The 13,364-nt window shown below is 43.4% G+C and overlaps 2 protein-coding genes across 2 annotated transcripts in view; both read left to right on the top strand.

The window, feature by feature from the left end:
* The window catches only part of WBP11 (WW domain binding protein 11), a 10,226-nt gene extending 613 nt beyond the window's left edge, over positions 1-9,613 (top strand). Inside the window, exons 2-12 of the mRNA XM_042890419.1 lie at positions 400-509; positions 1,337-1,368; positions 1,871-1,964; positions 2,164-2,360; positions 3,495-3,628; positions 4,189-4,388; positions 5,148-5,342; positions 5,954-6,055; positions 6,708-7,016; positions 7,629-7,811; positions 8,508-9,613. Coding sequence (XP_042746353.1) covers positions 446-509; positions 1,337-1,368; positions 1,871-1,964; positions 2,164-2,360; positions 3,495-3,628; positions 4,189-4,388; positions 5,148-5,342; positions 5,954-6,055; positions 6,708-7,016; positions 7,629-7,811; positions 8,508-8,941 — 1,944 coding nt within the window. The 5' untranslated portion in view covers positions 400-445 and the 3' untranslated portion in view covers positions 8,942-9,613. The remainder of the gene's footprint in view (positions 1-399; positions 510-1,336; positions 1,369-1,870; positions 1,965-2,163; positions 2,361-3,494; positions 3,629-4,188; positions 4,389-5,147; positions 5,343-5,953; positions 6,056-6,707; positions 7,017-7,628; positions 7,812-8,507) is intronic.
* A 1,396-nt stretch (positions 9,614-11,009) lies between these two features.
* Positions 11,010-11,425, top strand: LOC122190215 (histone H2A-IV). Its single transcript, XM_042890031.1, has one exon. It carries the CDS (start codon positions 11,010-11,012, stop codon positions 11,397-11,399), a length of 390 nt encoding a protein of 129 aa, XP_042745965.1. The 3' UTR covers positions 11,400-11,425.
* Positions 11,426-13,364: the final 1,939 nt, after the last annotated feature.

A 13,364-nucleotide genomic window follows, 5' to 3' on the forward strand; every position in this document is an offset into this window, starting at 1 on the left:
AAAAGTCTGGGAGGAAAAAGGATATATATGGGAAACATTTGAAGTAGAGGTATCTTAGGCAGTTAAGTGGAAAGCTAGAAAGGCTCTGACATGCTTATGTTATGGAAGGATACAAATTTATTTTTCTAAAAGCAAGAAGCTTCCCAGTTCAAGCCATGAGGTGAAGAACAAACTGGCTTGTTTAAAGTCTGCACTTAAAGTAGTTGTAAGTAAGTAGTTAAGTGGTACTTAATTAAAATAGGATGGTTTTGATGTGAATGCCTGAACTTGTGTAGGATTTGATGATCTTAGAATACTTGAGGTTTTCTTTGGTTTGTCAACCTACTAATACAAAGAGGATGAATAAGCACACGTGTCCTACTTATGCATAGGACCTGAAATTATGGTTATCTTTTCCAGGTCTTTCTCATTTGTTTTATTTTGAAGCAGAAGAAAAAAAGCCAAAATGGGGCGGAGATCTACATCATCCACCAAGAGTGGGAAATTCATGAATCCCACAGATCAGGCTCGTAAGTACCCATAAAAACTAAGCAAAAGGGAATGGGGAGTCCCAGTCAAGCAGATAAAGATCTTTCTCTGAGGATAAGATCATCCCTTCTGTCTGGGAACTGAGTTTCCCAAGCCCAAAAAGTACTGTTTCCATTTTGGCTGTAAAAGTTTCCAAGAAGGCTACTAGCTTGCATGCTGTTGCTGTTCTGCACTATCTTTCCCTTAATTTTTACTGTAATTATCAGTGTTCTGTAGTTTTTATACTTAACTATTGGCTGAGCTGCTCCTTGAGGTGGAGGTAATCTATCTGAGGCTAGAATTTATGGAATGTCACATTTTGCAAAGGCTCAGTTTACAGGAGGGGGTTTTCCCTTTTTTGTAACATACTGCATTTTCAGTGCTACATAGAAACAGAAAAACCAGACTTCCACTGTGAGCATTCTTTGTTTCAGATGCATGTTCAAAGCCTGCATATTTTTAAAAGGCATTGTTTCTTGTTGACGCTACATTTCAGCAGCAATCTTTTACAATTGCATGCATCACTGTGCCTTTTTTTTTGTCTGTTATTCTTTTCAGTATAAAAACATTGCTGCTTCTAGAGGCCTAAAGACTGCTGTGTTGCATTTTCTTTCTATATGAAACATATGACATAGATTTCTATTTCATACTGTGTTTGTCTATCAGTGGGAAGATGAGCTTTTAAAATTTCCTTTTATTTAATGAAAAATTCAAAATGAATGAACTGTTGAGAAATAGTGCTTGTCCTGAAGAAGGAAAGGTTGTTTGCGGATTTGAGCCACTCTTTCAAGTTTTTTTTTCTCTCTTTCTTTTTCTTCCCTCTCTCTAGGAAAGGAAGCTCGGAAGAGGGAACTAAAAAAGGTACATAAAGAGATCTGGAACATTTACTTGGCATTCTCTGTGCTTTGCATGATGTTTGTGATTATAAAGGGCCATGAATGGTGAATAGACTACAGTTGATCTTGTAAAATTTAGTTAAGAATATACAGTCCAAACTGTTAAGAAAACACAGGCAGAAATCTGGATTTGAGTTAAAACAAAACAAAAAACCTTTATGTATTTGTTGGCATGATTCGTTTTACTGTTCTTGTCAGTTGATTTATTTTACTGATTGTATGTGTCTTCATTGGAATGTATGAATTATAGAACCATCTGTAAATAGTGAGATAGGGGAATTACAACTCCTAGAGATATTCAAAACTTCTCCTGCTGATTTGTGCTGTGGTTAATATCTGCAAGGCATTTTGAGGTGCCTTTTTCTTTTTTCTATTAGATTGGGAGTGTTGACAGAGGATTGTTTAGCAAAAAGCTTTTCTTTCTCTTGTGTCACTTTTCTGATCTCCTTGATTTCTGATCTTCTTAGAACAAAAAGCAACGAATGATGGTACGAGCGGCTGTACTGAAGATGAAAGACCCAAAGCAGATCATCCGAGACATGGAAAAATTGGATGAGATGGGTGAGCAGGGGAGGTACTGGGTGTTGAAGATAGCTGTCAAATGCTGAGTACTAAGTATGTAAGTGACTTATAATTGGTCTTGATGCGGAAGACTTCCTGAAAATAGGAACTGAAAGTGGTTTGAAGTTGTTCCATTAATCGTGGTTGTGGAGTAGAGTAACTTCTGAATCTTTGGCTTGCTTTTGCTGTCTTTGATTAGAGTTTAACCCAGTGCAGCAGCCACAGCTTAATGAAAAAGTGCTAAAGGATAAACGCAAGAAGCTCCGTGAGACTTTTGAGCGTATCTTACGGCTCTATGAGAAGGAGAATCCTGACATCTATAAAGAACTCCGCAAGTTGGAAGTGGAGTATGAGCAAAAGAGAGCACAACTCAGCCAGTATTTTGATGCTGTCAAGGTAATGCTTTTAATGTTGAGGCTTGTAACTGTGTACTGTGTAATCTTCATTTTCTCTTTAGGTGCAACAGTTTAAAAAGGAGTCTTTATAAGAGACCAGTATATATTTAGTTAATATTAAGCACATGTACTAGGTTTCTTAGTAACTCCAGTTAAGAGTATTTCAGTGAAGACAGTGTGGAGGATGACTAGTCCGTATTTCTCCCTCTTATATTGATTAATTTAATAATAGATTAGATTAAAGGAAAACTTACATTGCAGATTGATATTGGGATCTATTTTCTGTATTAAGGAGAGGGAGAGGGAGAGAGCATATGAGTGTGTGCAGTTGGTATTTCTGTTAAATCTTGTATGGGGACTGCTAAATCATGGCCTGAACCTCTGATTGACCACCTGAGATGAGCAATGAGTCAGCCCTGGGAGCACAGGTGAAGGCAATTCACCTGTGCAACTGGAAGGGGTGGAACCTGGCTCCACCTCTCCTAGACTCCATTTAAGAGCTGACTACCACTGGGGAAGAATCTCTTTTGGAGATCGCTTCCCCAGAGTCTTCTCAGTGAGCCCAGGACAAGGGTAAGCTTTCCATCCTTCCTTCTTTAGTGTGATAACCTTTTTGGCCTAATTTTCCTGTATATTTCTTAACTATAACATCCATACGTGCATTTATTACACAAATCTAGATCTGGAAATGGTTATTTGTCATTCATTAAGGAACTTTCTGTGAAATTTTTCCCAATTGTACAGAAAAATTAATGTTGCACATGTGCAAGTATTTTAAATTTTCTTTTTCTAGTGCATGCTGAGCCTATGATTTAAGTTTTTTGGATGCTCAGGAGGTGTAGGCATACTTGCCTGCATTTTTTTTTTTTTGTTTTGTTTTGGGGATAGAAGGTTTAAAGCTGATGATGTGGTTGGGTTTGACTGAAAGACAAAAGCTTTTCATGTGTGCTCTGCATGTGTGAGTTGTTTTGTACTGAAAGCATTTACTGCAGCGTTGACTGCTGTAAGGCAGTATGCCTGTGTAACAGACTTTTGGCAAGTGATGGCAGGTCCCATGTGCTGAGTGTTCTTAAAGGTAATAAGGCTGTACAGTAGCTTCTGTGGAACTCAGTTATTATTTTTTTTCTTTACCCAGAATGCTCAGCATGTTGAAGTGGAAAGTATCCCTTTACCTGACATGCCTCATGCTCCCTCCAACATTCTTATACAAGACATTCCCCTTCCTGGGGCCCAGCCACCTTCTATCCTCAAGAAGACATCAGCCTATGGGTAAGAGGAAAAGGATGCTTGGAAGGGGGAAAAAAAACAGGAACGCTTTCTCTTAGTAGGAAAGAGCTGGGGTTGGAAATGGGAGTAATATTGAGAAGCAGAAATTGGAAATTCTGTGAGAGTTAATTTGGTTTTTTTTTTTTTTTTGTTTGTTTTGTTTTTGTTTTTTTTTTTTTGTTCTGTTTTGACTGAAAAACCTCAATCTTTCCTTCCTATTAGATTTTCTGTTTAAACTGATTTGGGTAGTATTTTGTACCTTTTTGTCTTCCTGTTTACTGGTCAAACTTAAAGCCCTGCCTCATTGTTTCAACGTAAATACCCCTTGATCTGTCAGGCAGTTGTTTGTGTTTTTTTTTTTTTTGTCTTGCTAGTATATTCAGTTTAAACTCCTTGTTTATTTGTGTATCTGTCTCTCAAGTTAGTACTAGTTCTTCCTATGCATATATATATATATATATATATATATATATTTTGAGTAGTCTGATTTCACCAACTTGTTGCATAAGCAATTTGTTTCTTGTTGTGATTTTTCTGGTTTTCATTTTCTGTCTTATTTCCAGACCACCAGTTCGTTCTATTTCTATGCTTCCTCCTCCTGGGCTCGGTGTTCCACGTTTACCTCCTGGCAGGAAGCCCCCAGGACCTCCTCCAGGACCACCCCCACCACAGGTCCTACAGATGTATGGTCGTAAAGTGGGTTTTGCTTTGGACGTGGCTCCTCGAAGGCGAGAGGAGGATGTTTCTTATGGTTCTGAACCAGGCAAGGACTTTCCTGTCTCTTTCTGGGTTCTTGACCTCTTTGTTTTGCTGTGAATAGTACTGCTGTGAACATGGTGCACTCTAGATAAGGTGTTGTCTGGATAATGTGAGTGTTTGTACTACTTGAAGAACTCTTTGAGTGATTTGCAATCCTGAGGTGATTCCAATATATTTCATAACATTTGCAGTTTTGTTGTTGAATGTATTTCTAAATGCTGTATTTTTTAATTTTAGCTTGCAGATACTTTTTCATTATATTGGGTAAACTGAGTTTTCCCATGTAGTCTTAGCGAGGCTGAAATGTGTTTTACTCTATTTTTAAGGAGATAGTGTATGTATTTGCAGAGAAGTAATCTTCCCCCCACCTTCCACTTTGCATTAAAACCCAAGAAAACAAACAAAAACTGTAACACCAAATCTGAGGATGCATTTTTAAACAGTTACTGTATTTTCCATAGAAACTTCTACAAATGGGAATGTCAGCCTCACTGCATACCAAAAAGGACTGAAATATTTCTAAGGGGGAAGTTGTGTAATTCAGTTCCCTTCACTTATTTACTGTGCCAGTTAATCAACTGTTAATAGGAAATCTTACCAATGTGCTCCCCAGAATACATTAAGAATGTGTTAAATAGCAAATTTTGACAGTATGTTCACTCTGTTGCTAGGAAGATTTTTCTTACTATGAGCTTCAAATATTCTGCCTTTCACACCAGTGTGCTTGGAGTTCATGTCTTTCTTAATACTTTGCTTTTCACAGGGCAGCGAGGGCATGATGATGATATGTCCAGTACAAGTGAGGATGAAGGCTATCCTGAGGATATGGATCAAGACAAGCATGATGAGAGTAGTGATGATAGTGACAGTGATAGGTCAGATGCAGACAGTGAAGGTGAGGACTTCCCACATCGTGATAATGACAAGGAGAGGGAAGGTGGAGAAGAAAAGAAATCAGGTATGATGGGAATTTACCAACTGGGCTTTTGAGTTTTCAGAAGAAAAGTACTACTAAACAGTGTTTTGTCTGTTCTCCTTACTGTGGGGTAGGGGAAAAATGTGGTCTGTTTAGCCAATGAACTCTGTTGTAGGTCACTTAAATTCCACCTGAACAATTTTATTAATGAATGGAAACTACCAAGAAGTTCACTATCTGAATGTGCAACATTTTTCACCTGAAGCATTGAAATAGCAAAGGACTCCATGAAAAATTAAGCCTTACTGTAAAATATACTCACTCTTTGGTGACTTGAATAGTACTTCTGTGATGGCTGCACTATCAATGCTTTTGGATGATTTCTCTTGATTGTTTAAAAGGATTCCAATTGACAGAAAATCCTAGGTTACCAAATCTTAAGAAGATTGGGAAGAAGATGGCTCTTAACTCTTATTTAGGAGTATCATTATGTCATAATGATGTATTTTCTGTGTCAAGTGGAAGACTTCAATGTATTTCATACACACATTCATTTTTGTGTTTTAATATATGTGTATTTTATTTTTATATTTACTGATTTATTCTGTTCCCTCTGCCATTTTTTTTTTTTGTCTGTGCTTTGCTTTCCCCAGGTCACAGCGTACGGTTTGCAGACATGCCTGGGAAATCACGGAAGAAGAAGAAGAACATGAAAGAACTGACTCCACTCCAGGCCATGATGTTACGAATGGCAGGTGGGTGATATGCATCCTCTCAACGTATCCATACCATTAGATTTGCAGATCAGGTTTCCTGGTGAACTTAATTTGCACAATTCGGTTTTATAGAGGTAAATGCATTACTGCCATACTGTAAAATCTACTAAGAGTGTAAAATGTGGTTGGTTTTAATTTAGATTATTATTTTTAGCCTAGTGTGCTCAGCCTGTAATCTGCAAGGTTCAATACTTCCTAAAAATATCCTTTTGAAGAAAGCTATTAACCCACAGAGTCCAGATTTTTCATTTTAAATAGGCACAAAGACACATGTATTTTTTGGGGGGGGGGAAGGAGAGGAAAGGAAGCTGGGAGAAGATGGGTTTCTTAGAAGTGGTGATTATGTCTAGTTTGGGGGCTAAATATAAAAAAAAAAAAAAACCCGAAAAAAAAACTTTATCTCCCACAAACTCAAATAACTGGTGTTCAGATTTATTAATAGAAGTTTCAGTGCCCCCCAGGAAAGCAGAACTATCTAGTACTTCTTTACATTTTGTGTGTATTAATATCGTCAGTTTTCTTTCCTTTGAGGTGAACTTTTCCTTTTTTTTTCTTTTCATTCTTATTTAGTGTTTTATGTTGACAAAGTTGATACTTGTGGACTGATATTTATAAATGTGTCTGCTTTCAGGTCAGGAAATCCCAGAAGAAGGGAGAGAAGTGGAGGAATACTCAGAAGAAGAAGAAGAGGAGGAAGATGACTCAGAGTCTGAAGACACATCGCAGCAGCAGCAACAACAGCAACACAGTGAGGAAGCTCTTGCAGAGACTGGGTCATCTACTGCAGCCTCAACTCAGCAGCAGCAGTCTTCACAGGCCGTTGCTTCGGGTCAAATACAGGCACCTCCTATGCCTGGGCCACCTCCACTAGGACCACCTCCAGCCCCTCCACTGAGACCCCCAGGGCCACCTACTGGCCTTCCTCCTGGCCCTCCACCTGGTGAGTATTTAATTTGATTTGTTTTGAAGAATGCAGGCTCTTAGTATTACAGATGGTTTATCGGTGTCAGGGTTATGAAGCTGCAGGGCGTATTACACATTAAGTACAGAAGCCCAGTGTGGTATTTGCTGAGACCTGTGAGGTTTCTTCCATGGTCAGTCTGTGGTTTTCTTAACGTCTTCCCCCAGTTTTGTTTCTGACATCCCCTGGAAGGGGAACCTCAAACCTCAAAGCAGCTATTTTCAATAGAGTGAAAAAACTTTGTACTTTTCAGGCCAGAATCACAGCCTGAAGAGACTAAAATACTTTCATTTCTAGCTGTTTAAGTTCAGTTAACCATACTTTATTAGCTGTTCTCAATTGTTGCTTCAATACATGGGGAAAAGCCTTTCTTGAAGATGGGGAAAATATTTGTATTTGAATATAACCAAGAAGCTTTCTTGGTTCTACAACTGTTGCCTTTTCCTGAGACAACTTAGAAGATTTGGTTTAATCAGGCAGCTGGCTAGTATGAGAACACCTCTGAAGTTCCTGTTGAGAATCTTCAGTATTAGCAGGTTTTTGTTCTTGTATCCACGAACCTAAGTTCTTCTCCTACGTGTATGCTTTCAGGAGCTCCTCCTTTCCTGAGACCTCCTGGTTTACCAGGACTGCGTGGGCCTTTACCTCGACTTCTACCACCGGGTCCCCCACCTGGGCGACCCCCAGGCCCTCCTCCCGGTCCCCCACCCGGTCTTCCCCCAGGCCCTCCTCCACGTGGACCCCCTCCTCGCCTGCCACCTCCTGCCCCACCAGGTAAAGTACTGTGCTTCGGAGCCAGCTTTTTCCCTACTTTGTCTTCCCAGTTCTCTATGATCTTTGTTTTGGTGATCAAGGCAGTATATCTAATTGGAATATCAGATATTCCTTTAGACCTTAAATAGTTCCCTACTACCAGTTTGCCTTTGTTCTTGTGTGTGCAGCTAAAGGTATGCCCTTAGGTTCTTTCTGGTTTGCTCCTTGATGCCATTTCTTTATAATAACAAATAATTCCATACTGCTATGCGTATTTTGGTAGTGAGAGATCTGGCACTTTTATAATAAAAAATTTCAGTGTTTAAACGTGTGCTGCATTGTTTTTGAATAGGAGATAGTGTGTTGTGATTTTTTTGTTTTGCTGGCTAGTGCTTCTGATTTTGAAATTCCAGTGGGATAAATCATTAAGGAAGCTTTTCAGATTTTAACTTTGAAAATTGAAGGAGAGCAATACACAGGCTCTTCTGGCTTCCCAAGTCTGCTGAGCAGTTTTCTTGTCTTAATTCAGCTTCCTTCCACCTTCTTGTTGGGAGCTATCAAGTGGTGCAATACTTGTCCCTGTTTCCCCTTCTCTAAAGCCAGCGGCTCTGCACTTTGTTGACAATCTTTGGCTTTGTGAGCCTGTGCATTATTTTTGTCCAGAGATTTTACGAATCCCAGGTAGAGTCAGCTCACCTTTTCTGTTCTTCTTTACAGGTATCCCTCCTCCTCGCCCAGGCATGCTGCGGCCACCTCTGGTGCCTCCATTAGGACCTGCCCCGCCTGGGCTTTACCCACCAGCTCCTCTTCCAAACCCTGGTGTTCTGAGTGCCCCACCCAGCTTGATTCAGCGTCCCAAGGCGGATGACACCAGTGCAGCCACCATTGAGAAGAAGGCCACGGCTACTATCAGTGCCAAACCACAGATCACTAACCCCAAGGCTGAAATCACTCGCTTTGTGCCCACTGCCTTGCGAGTGCGCAGGGAGAATAAAGGGGCTTTGGCTGCCTCTCAGAGAAAACAGGATGATGAGCCTGCTCTCCCGTTAACCAAAGCTGCCCCTAAGGCTGGATCGTCTGCCCCTATCTCTGTACAGACAAAGGATGATGTGTATGAAGCCTTCATGAAGGAAATGGAAGGTCTTCTCTGACCTGTCCCAATCAGCTTTCCTGCCCTCTGAACACAGATCAGGCCACCACAGAGGAAGAAAGAGGGGTCTTTCTGCAAGCAATGAAAGGGCACGCATGACAGGGAAAGGTTCCCTACTACCCATGGGTTAACTTGCCAGTATGCTCTGAGTAGAGACTGCTGCAGGTGAGGTGCAGCTAAGTATTTCCTTTCAGAGCTAGTGTGTCCACTTGGAGCAAGGGAATTACAGTCAGTAAGGCAACTCTGCTTCCCTTGAGTCCTCCCAGTTCCTTGGAGGAGGTGATGGTGCTCTGTGGAGGGGGTATAGGAGTTGGGGCTGACTTTGCTCTTCCTTAATCCTTTCACATCCTGAATGCTCTGGTGAGGGTAGTGGAGCCAATTTTTAAGGAGCCAGAAAAGCGTTAGCAGAATTTCATACACACATGGTTGTCCAGTTTTTATTTTCTGTATTGTTCCTTTCTGTAAATATTTTATAATCCTGTTTTGTTTTGTTTTTAGTTGCAGTGAGATCAATCATCTTTCTTCCGGGGTAGTCAGGGCGGTCATTTGTTGCGTATACTGTACACTGGAATTTTGCACCCTGTCCCCTTAACCGTCATCTTGATGGCTTTTCATTGGCAGGGGAACCTTCATTTTGTCTTGTGAAAGACAATAAATATTCAGTGTATCAAAATATTGGCTTCCTTGTGGTATATGTAAATCTAGCGTATAGGTGGAAAAGGAGGTGGTTCTTATTTTCTAGTATTAAAAAATGTTTTACTTGAAATACTGCTTTAGTTCCATAAACTATACTGACAGAATCAGTATTCCAGAAATCATTGCAAGAAACAAATACTTGCAGTCTGCATCAAATGGGAACAAAAGTTATTGGGTTCTTGTAGACAAAACCATTGTTAGACCTGGGGGATGAGCTGTGTAGGCAGTAAGACTTTTCCAAATGCTTCCTCAGAGAGGGAACTGCGTTTTCAAAATACTTAAGTTCTGTCTGAAGCACTGAATTTGAGCACAAGATTAGGAATTGGTTATTTATGAGAGTGCCTTTATCTTGTTCTTTAAAAAGGCAACAAAATGGGTACTGTTACGAGAGCATAGAAGAGAGTGGGAGAACTTTGTCCCTGTTCAAGGGCTTACACTGAATGACTTCTAGTGAATGATTTCTATCCAGGCTGGTGGCTGAATATATAGGACATAAATGCTCCTGTTCTTAGTCAGCCAGACTGGTGAATACCTCAAGCAATACCTTTATTTGGCTGTAAGCCTCAGGCTGAGTATTAATGACTCAGCCTTACCCTTTGATTTTGTTTTCCTGGATTCTGGAAGCAAGCAGAAGAGCTGGATTTGTCTATGCAAATCCTCTAGGGAATACTCCATTCGTTTTCTGCAAAGGGTCTGAAGCCAGGCAGGGCACTGCTGCATCCTCTGTGATGCTCTCCTTCAGGACTTTCTTTTGGATGAGCTGCAAAGGTACTGTATGTGGAAACCAGATGCATGTAGGGCTGACACTTTAGCAGAAAGACCTGGTCTCTGATTCGCCTTAAGCTAAATCAGTGGGGGGGGGGGGGAAGGGGGGAGTGTCTTCTCTTCTTTGCCTTTAGTACAGATCTAAGTGAAAAGAGCACGAAGAGGTGACTTCTTCCCATTGCTTTTACCAAAGCAGCGGGAGCTGGGGCTGCTCGTGCTTCAGTCTATTCATTCACGTCCTCGCCTGGCTCCTCAGCACCGTGCAAGCGGTGGGCGATGGCACGGAGGTCAAATCCAGCGCCGAGCGCTGCTGCCAACCCCGATATCAAACCGCTCAGAAACGACAGCGAAACCAATTGCCGGGGACGCCACGCCCACCGCCGCGGAGCGCTGATGAAATGGGGGTGCGCGGAGCCGGGCAGCCGCCCGCCGCCCATTGGGTGGATTTGGATCCGCGGCGCCATTGGTCAGAGCGAGAGAGAGAGCGCGCCAGCCAATCGGAAAGCAAGCCGGACTGCTTCGGGAGGCTATAAAAGGGGAAGGGGAGGGAGCGTAGCCACACGTGAGTCGCGTCAGCAGGGCGGTGGTTGGTGGTGCTGTTAGGAGCGATGTCGGGCCGTGGGAAGCAGGGCGGGAAGGCGCGCGCCAAGGCCAAGTCGCGTTCATCACGAGCCGGGCTGCAGTTCCCCGTGGGCCGCGTGCACCGGCTGCTGCGCAAGGGCAACTACGCGGAGCGGGTGGGCGCCGGCGCCCCGGTGTACCTGGCGGCCGTGCTGGAGTACCTGACGGCCGAGATCCTGGAGCTGGCGGGCAACGCGGCCCGCGACAACAAGAAGACGCGCATCATCCCCCGCCACCTGCAGCTGGCCATCCGCAACGACGAGGAGCTCAACAAGCTGCTGGGCAAGGTCACCATCGCACAGGGTGGGGTGCTGCCCAACATCCAGGCCGTGCTGCTGCCCAAGAAAACCGACAGCCACAAGGCTAAGGCCAAGTAAAAGCTGAGGAGTGATCCTATCTCCAAGGAACCCAAAGGCTCTTTTCAGAGCCACCCACTTCCTCATAAAGGAGCTGCAGATCCCAAAAATATCTGTGTTGGCTTTGCTGCTAAAAGTCAGGTGTTAGCATGAAAATAGCATATTAGGGTAAACACTAGATGTGATAAAGTAATTTACTTAAAGCTGAACGTGTGCTAGAAGACCACAAAGTTAGATTTTGTGTTAAAGGAATCTGTTTGGTAGGGGTGAGAAAGGCAAAATGTTGAATATTGCTGCAAGAACCATCAGCAAGGTTTTTCCAGTCTGTGTCAAGCTGAGAGCTTGCTGGTCCCCCTGGGGAGCTCGGCCTGTCCCAGCAGTGCCTGGAGGCTCAGTCATTTCTTTGGGCACTCCAAGTTAATTTTTAATGCAGGTCCAAGCTGTGCCTCTACTGCATTACACCTGGATGAGAGCTGTGTGAGCTAAGGAGAAATGCTGCCAGCTTTGGCTGCACTTCATCCACACCAATGAACACTGTAATAGAGATGTTGAGACAGAAACAGACATCACCATTCATAGGTCAGAGAGCACATTTTAATAAAACAAGAAATTACAGGAAGCAAAATGATGTTACGTTGTAGTGCCACAAATGGTTACAGGTGGCTGTGGGAAAAACAAGGGTTGCAGACAGCAATGGAAACAGCGCAGAGAAATAGAATGAGCATTTTCTGATATAGGAAAAATCAGAATTGGAATGAGCACTTCTTGATATGAGAAATTAAATGCGTTTATTCCATGGCCTCAATGATGTCTGCCGGAGGCTCTCCCCCTCCTGCTGGCAGAGTAACAGGGCCTGCAAAGCTGCAGATGCTTCTGACACTGCTTCCAGGGTGGGAGTTGGGCTCTGCATGGTAACTGTGGGGTATGCAGGGTGCACTCTGCAGGGAGAGCCCTGATGACAGTGCAGGGGAATGGGAAACCGCTTGCAGCAGCGTCTGCCTTGGTCACGCTGACTCAGATGTCCACCAAACCAGACCAAAATAAAAACACATCTGAGGGATGGAATTTGGAGTACTGACCGCAGTGATCAGTGAGATCTGCTCCCGTGTCAGCCCCTTGGCTGAGCTGCTCAGTGCCTCTGTGGAACAGCAGCAGGGATGGATCCCTGTATGCAGGTGCACCAGCAGTGCAGTGCAGTGCTCTGAGGCCATCTCCTCCCGGGGCAAGAGAAGTCCTTCAAGGGATGTCAGGCTGCTCCTCACCTTGCAGCATCAGGCACTCATTTAATTGATTTTTTATTATTTTTAATGGGTCAAAGGACTGGGGACAAAGGAGCTAATTTCTAATCCATATTCAGTGCTCTGTATGAGCCTGTGTTACTTCCTCCTCTTTGAAATCAATTTGCGATGAAAATAACGACTCCAGCTCTTAGGTTTCGGCTCAGATTAAGAGAAGACCCTTTAAAGAACAATAATTAATTGCTCTGGGGGTGCAACTTCCCACGGTGCGGATTTTATTTAGAAGGAAAAACAAAAGTTTCTGTCTCCCGAGGTCTGCCCAGGTCCAGGACTCGGGGTTTATCGGCTCTTTTTTAACTCACCCTTCGCCTCTCCGGAGAGAAACTCCGCCCGTGGCAGCAGCAGCCTTTGCCCTCCGCGCCGCTGTAAGTTGGGGCGAATAGGTGGCGGAAATTGTAGAAAAAACGCGCTTTTTCGCCTCTTAAGAAACACAAAATGAGCGGGGAGAAGGGAGCTCTGCGCCGTGCGGCGGGGCGGGCTCTGCAAAGCACCAATCACCGCGCGGCTCCGCTCTATAAATACGAGGCCGCCGACTTGCTCCAGGCCCAGTGGTTCCCCCCGATCTGTGGACGACGGCTGTCAGCATGTCGGAGACCGCGCCCGTTGCCGCGCCTGCGGTGTCTGCGCCCGGCGCCAAGGCGGCCGCCAAGAAGCCGAAGAAGGCGGCGGGCGGCGCCAAAGCCCGCAA

This window comes from Lagopus leucura, unplaced genomic scaffold (assembly GCF_019238085.1).
Source record: "Lagopus leucura isolate 7727_CA_CO unplaced genomic scaffold, USGS_WTPT01 Super-Scaffold_100159, whole genome shotgun sequence".
NCBI lineage: Eukaryota > Metazoa > Chordata > Aves > Galliformes > Phasianidae > Lagopus > Lagopus leucura.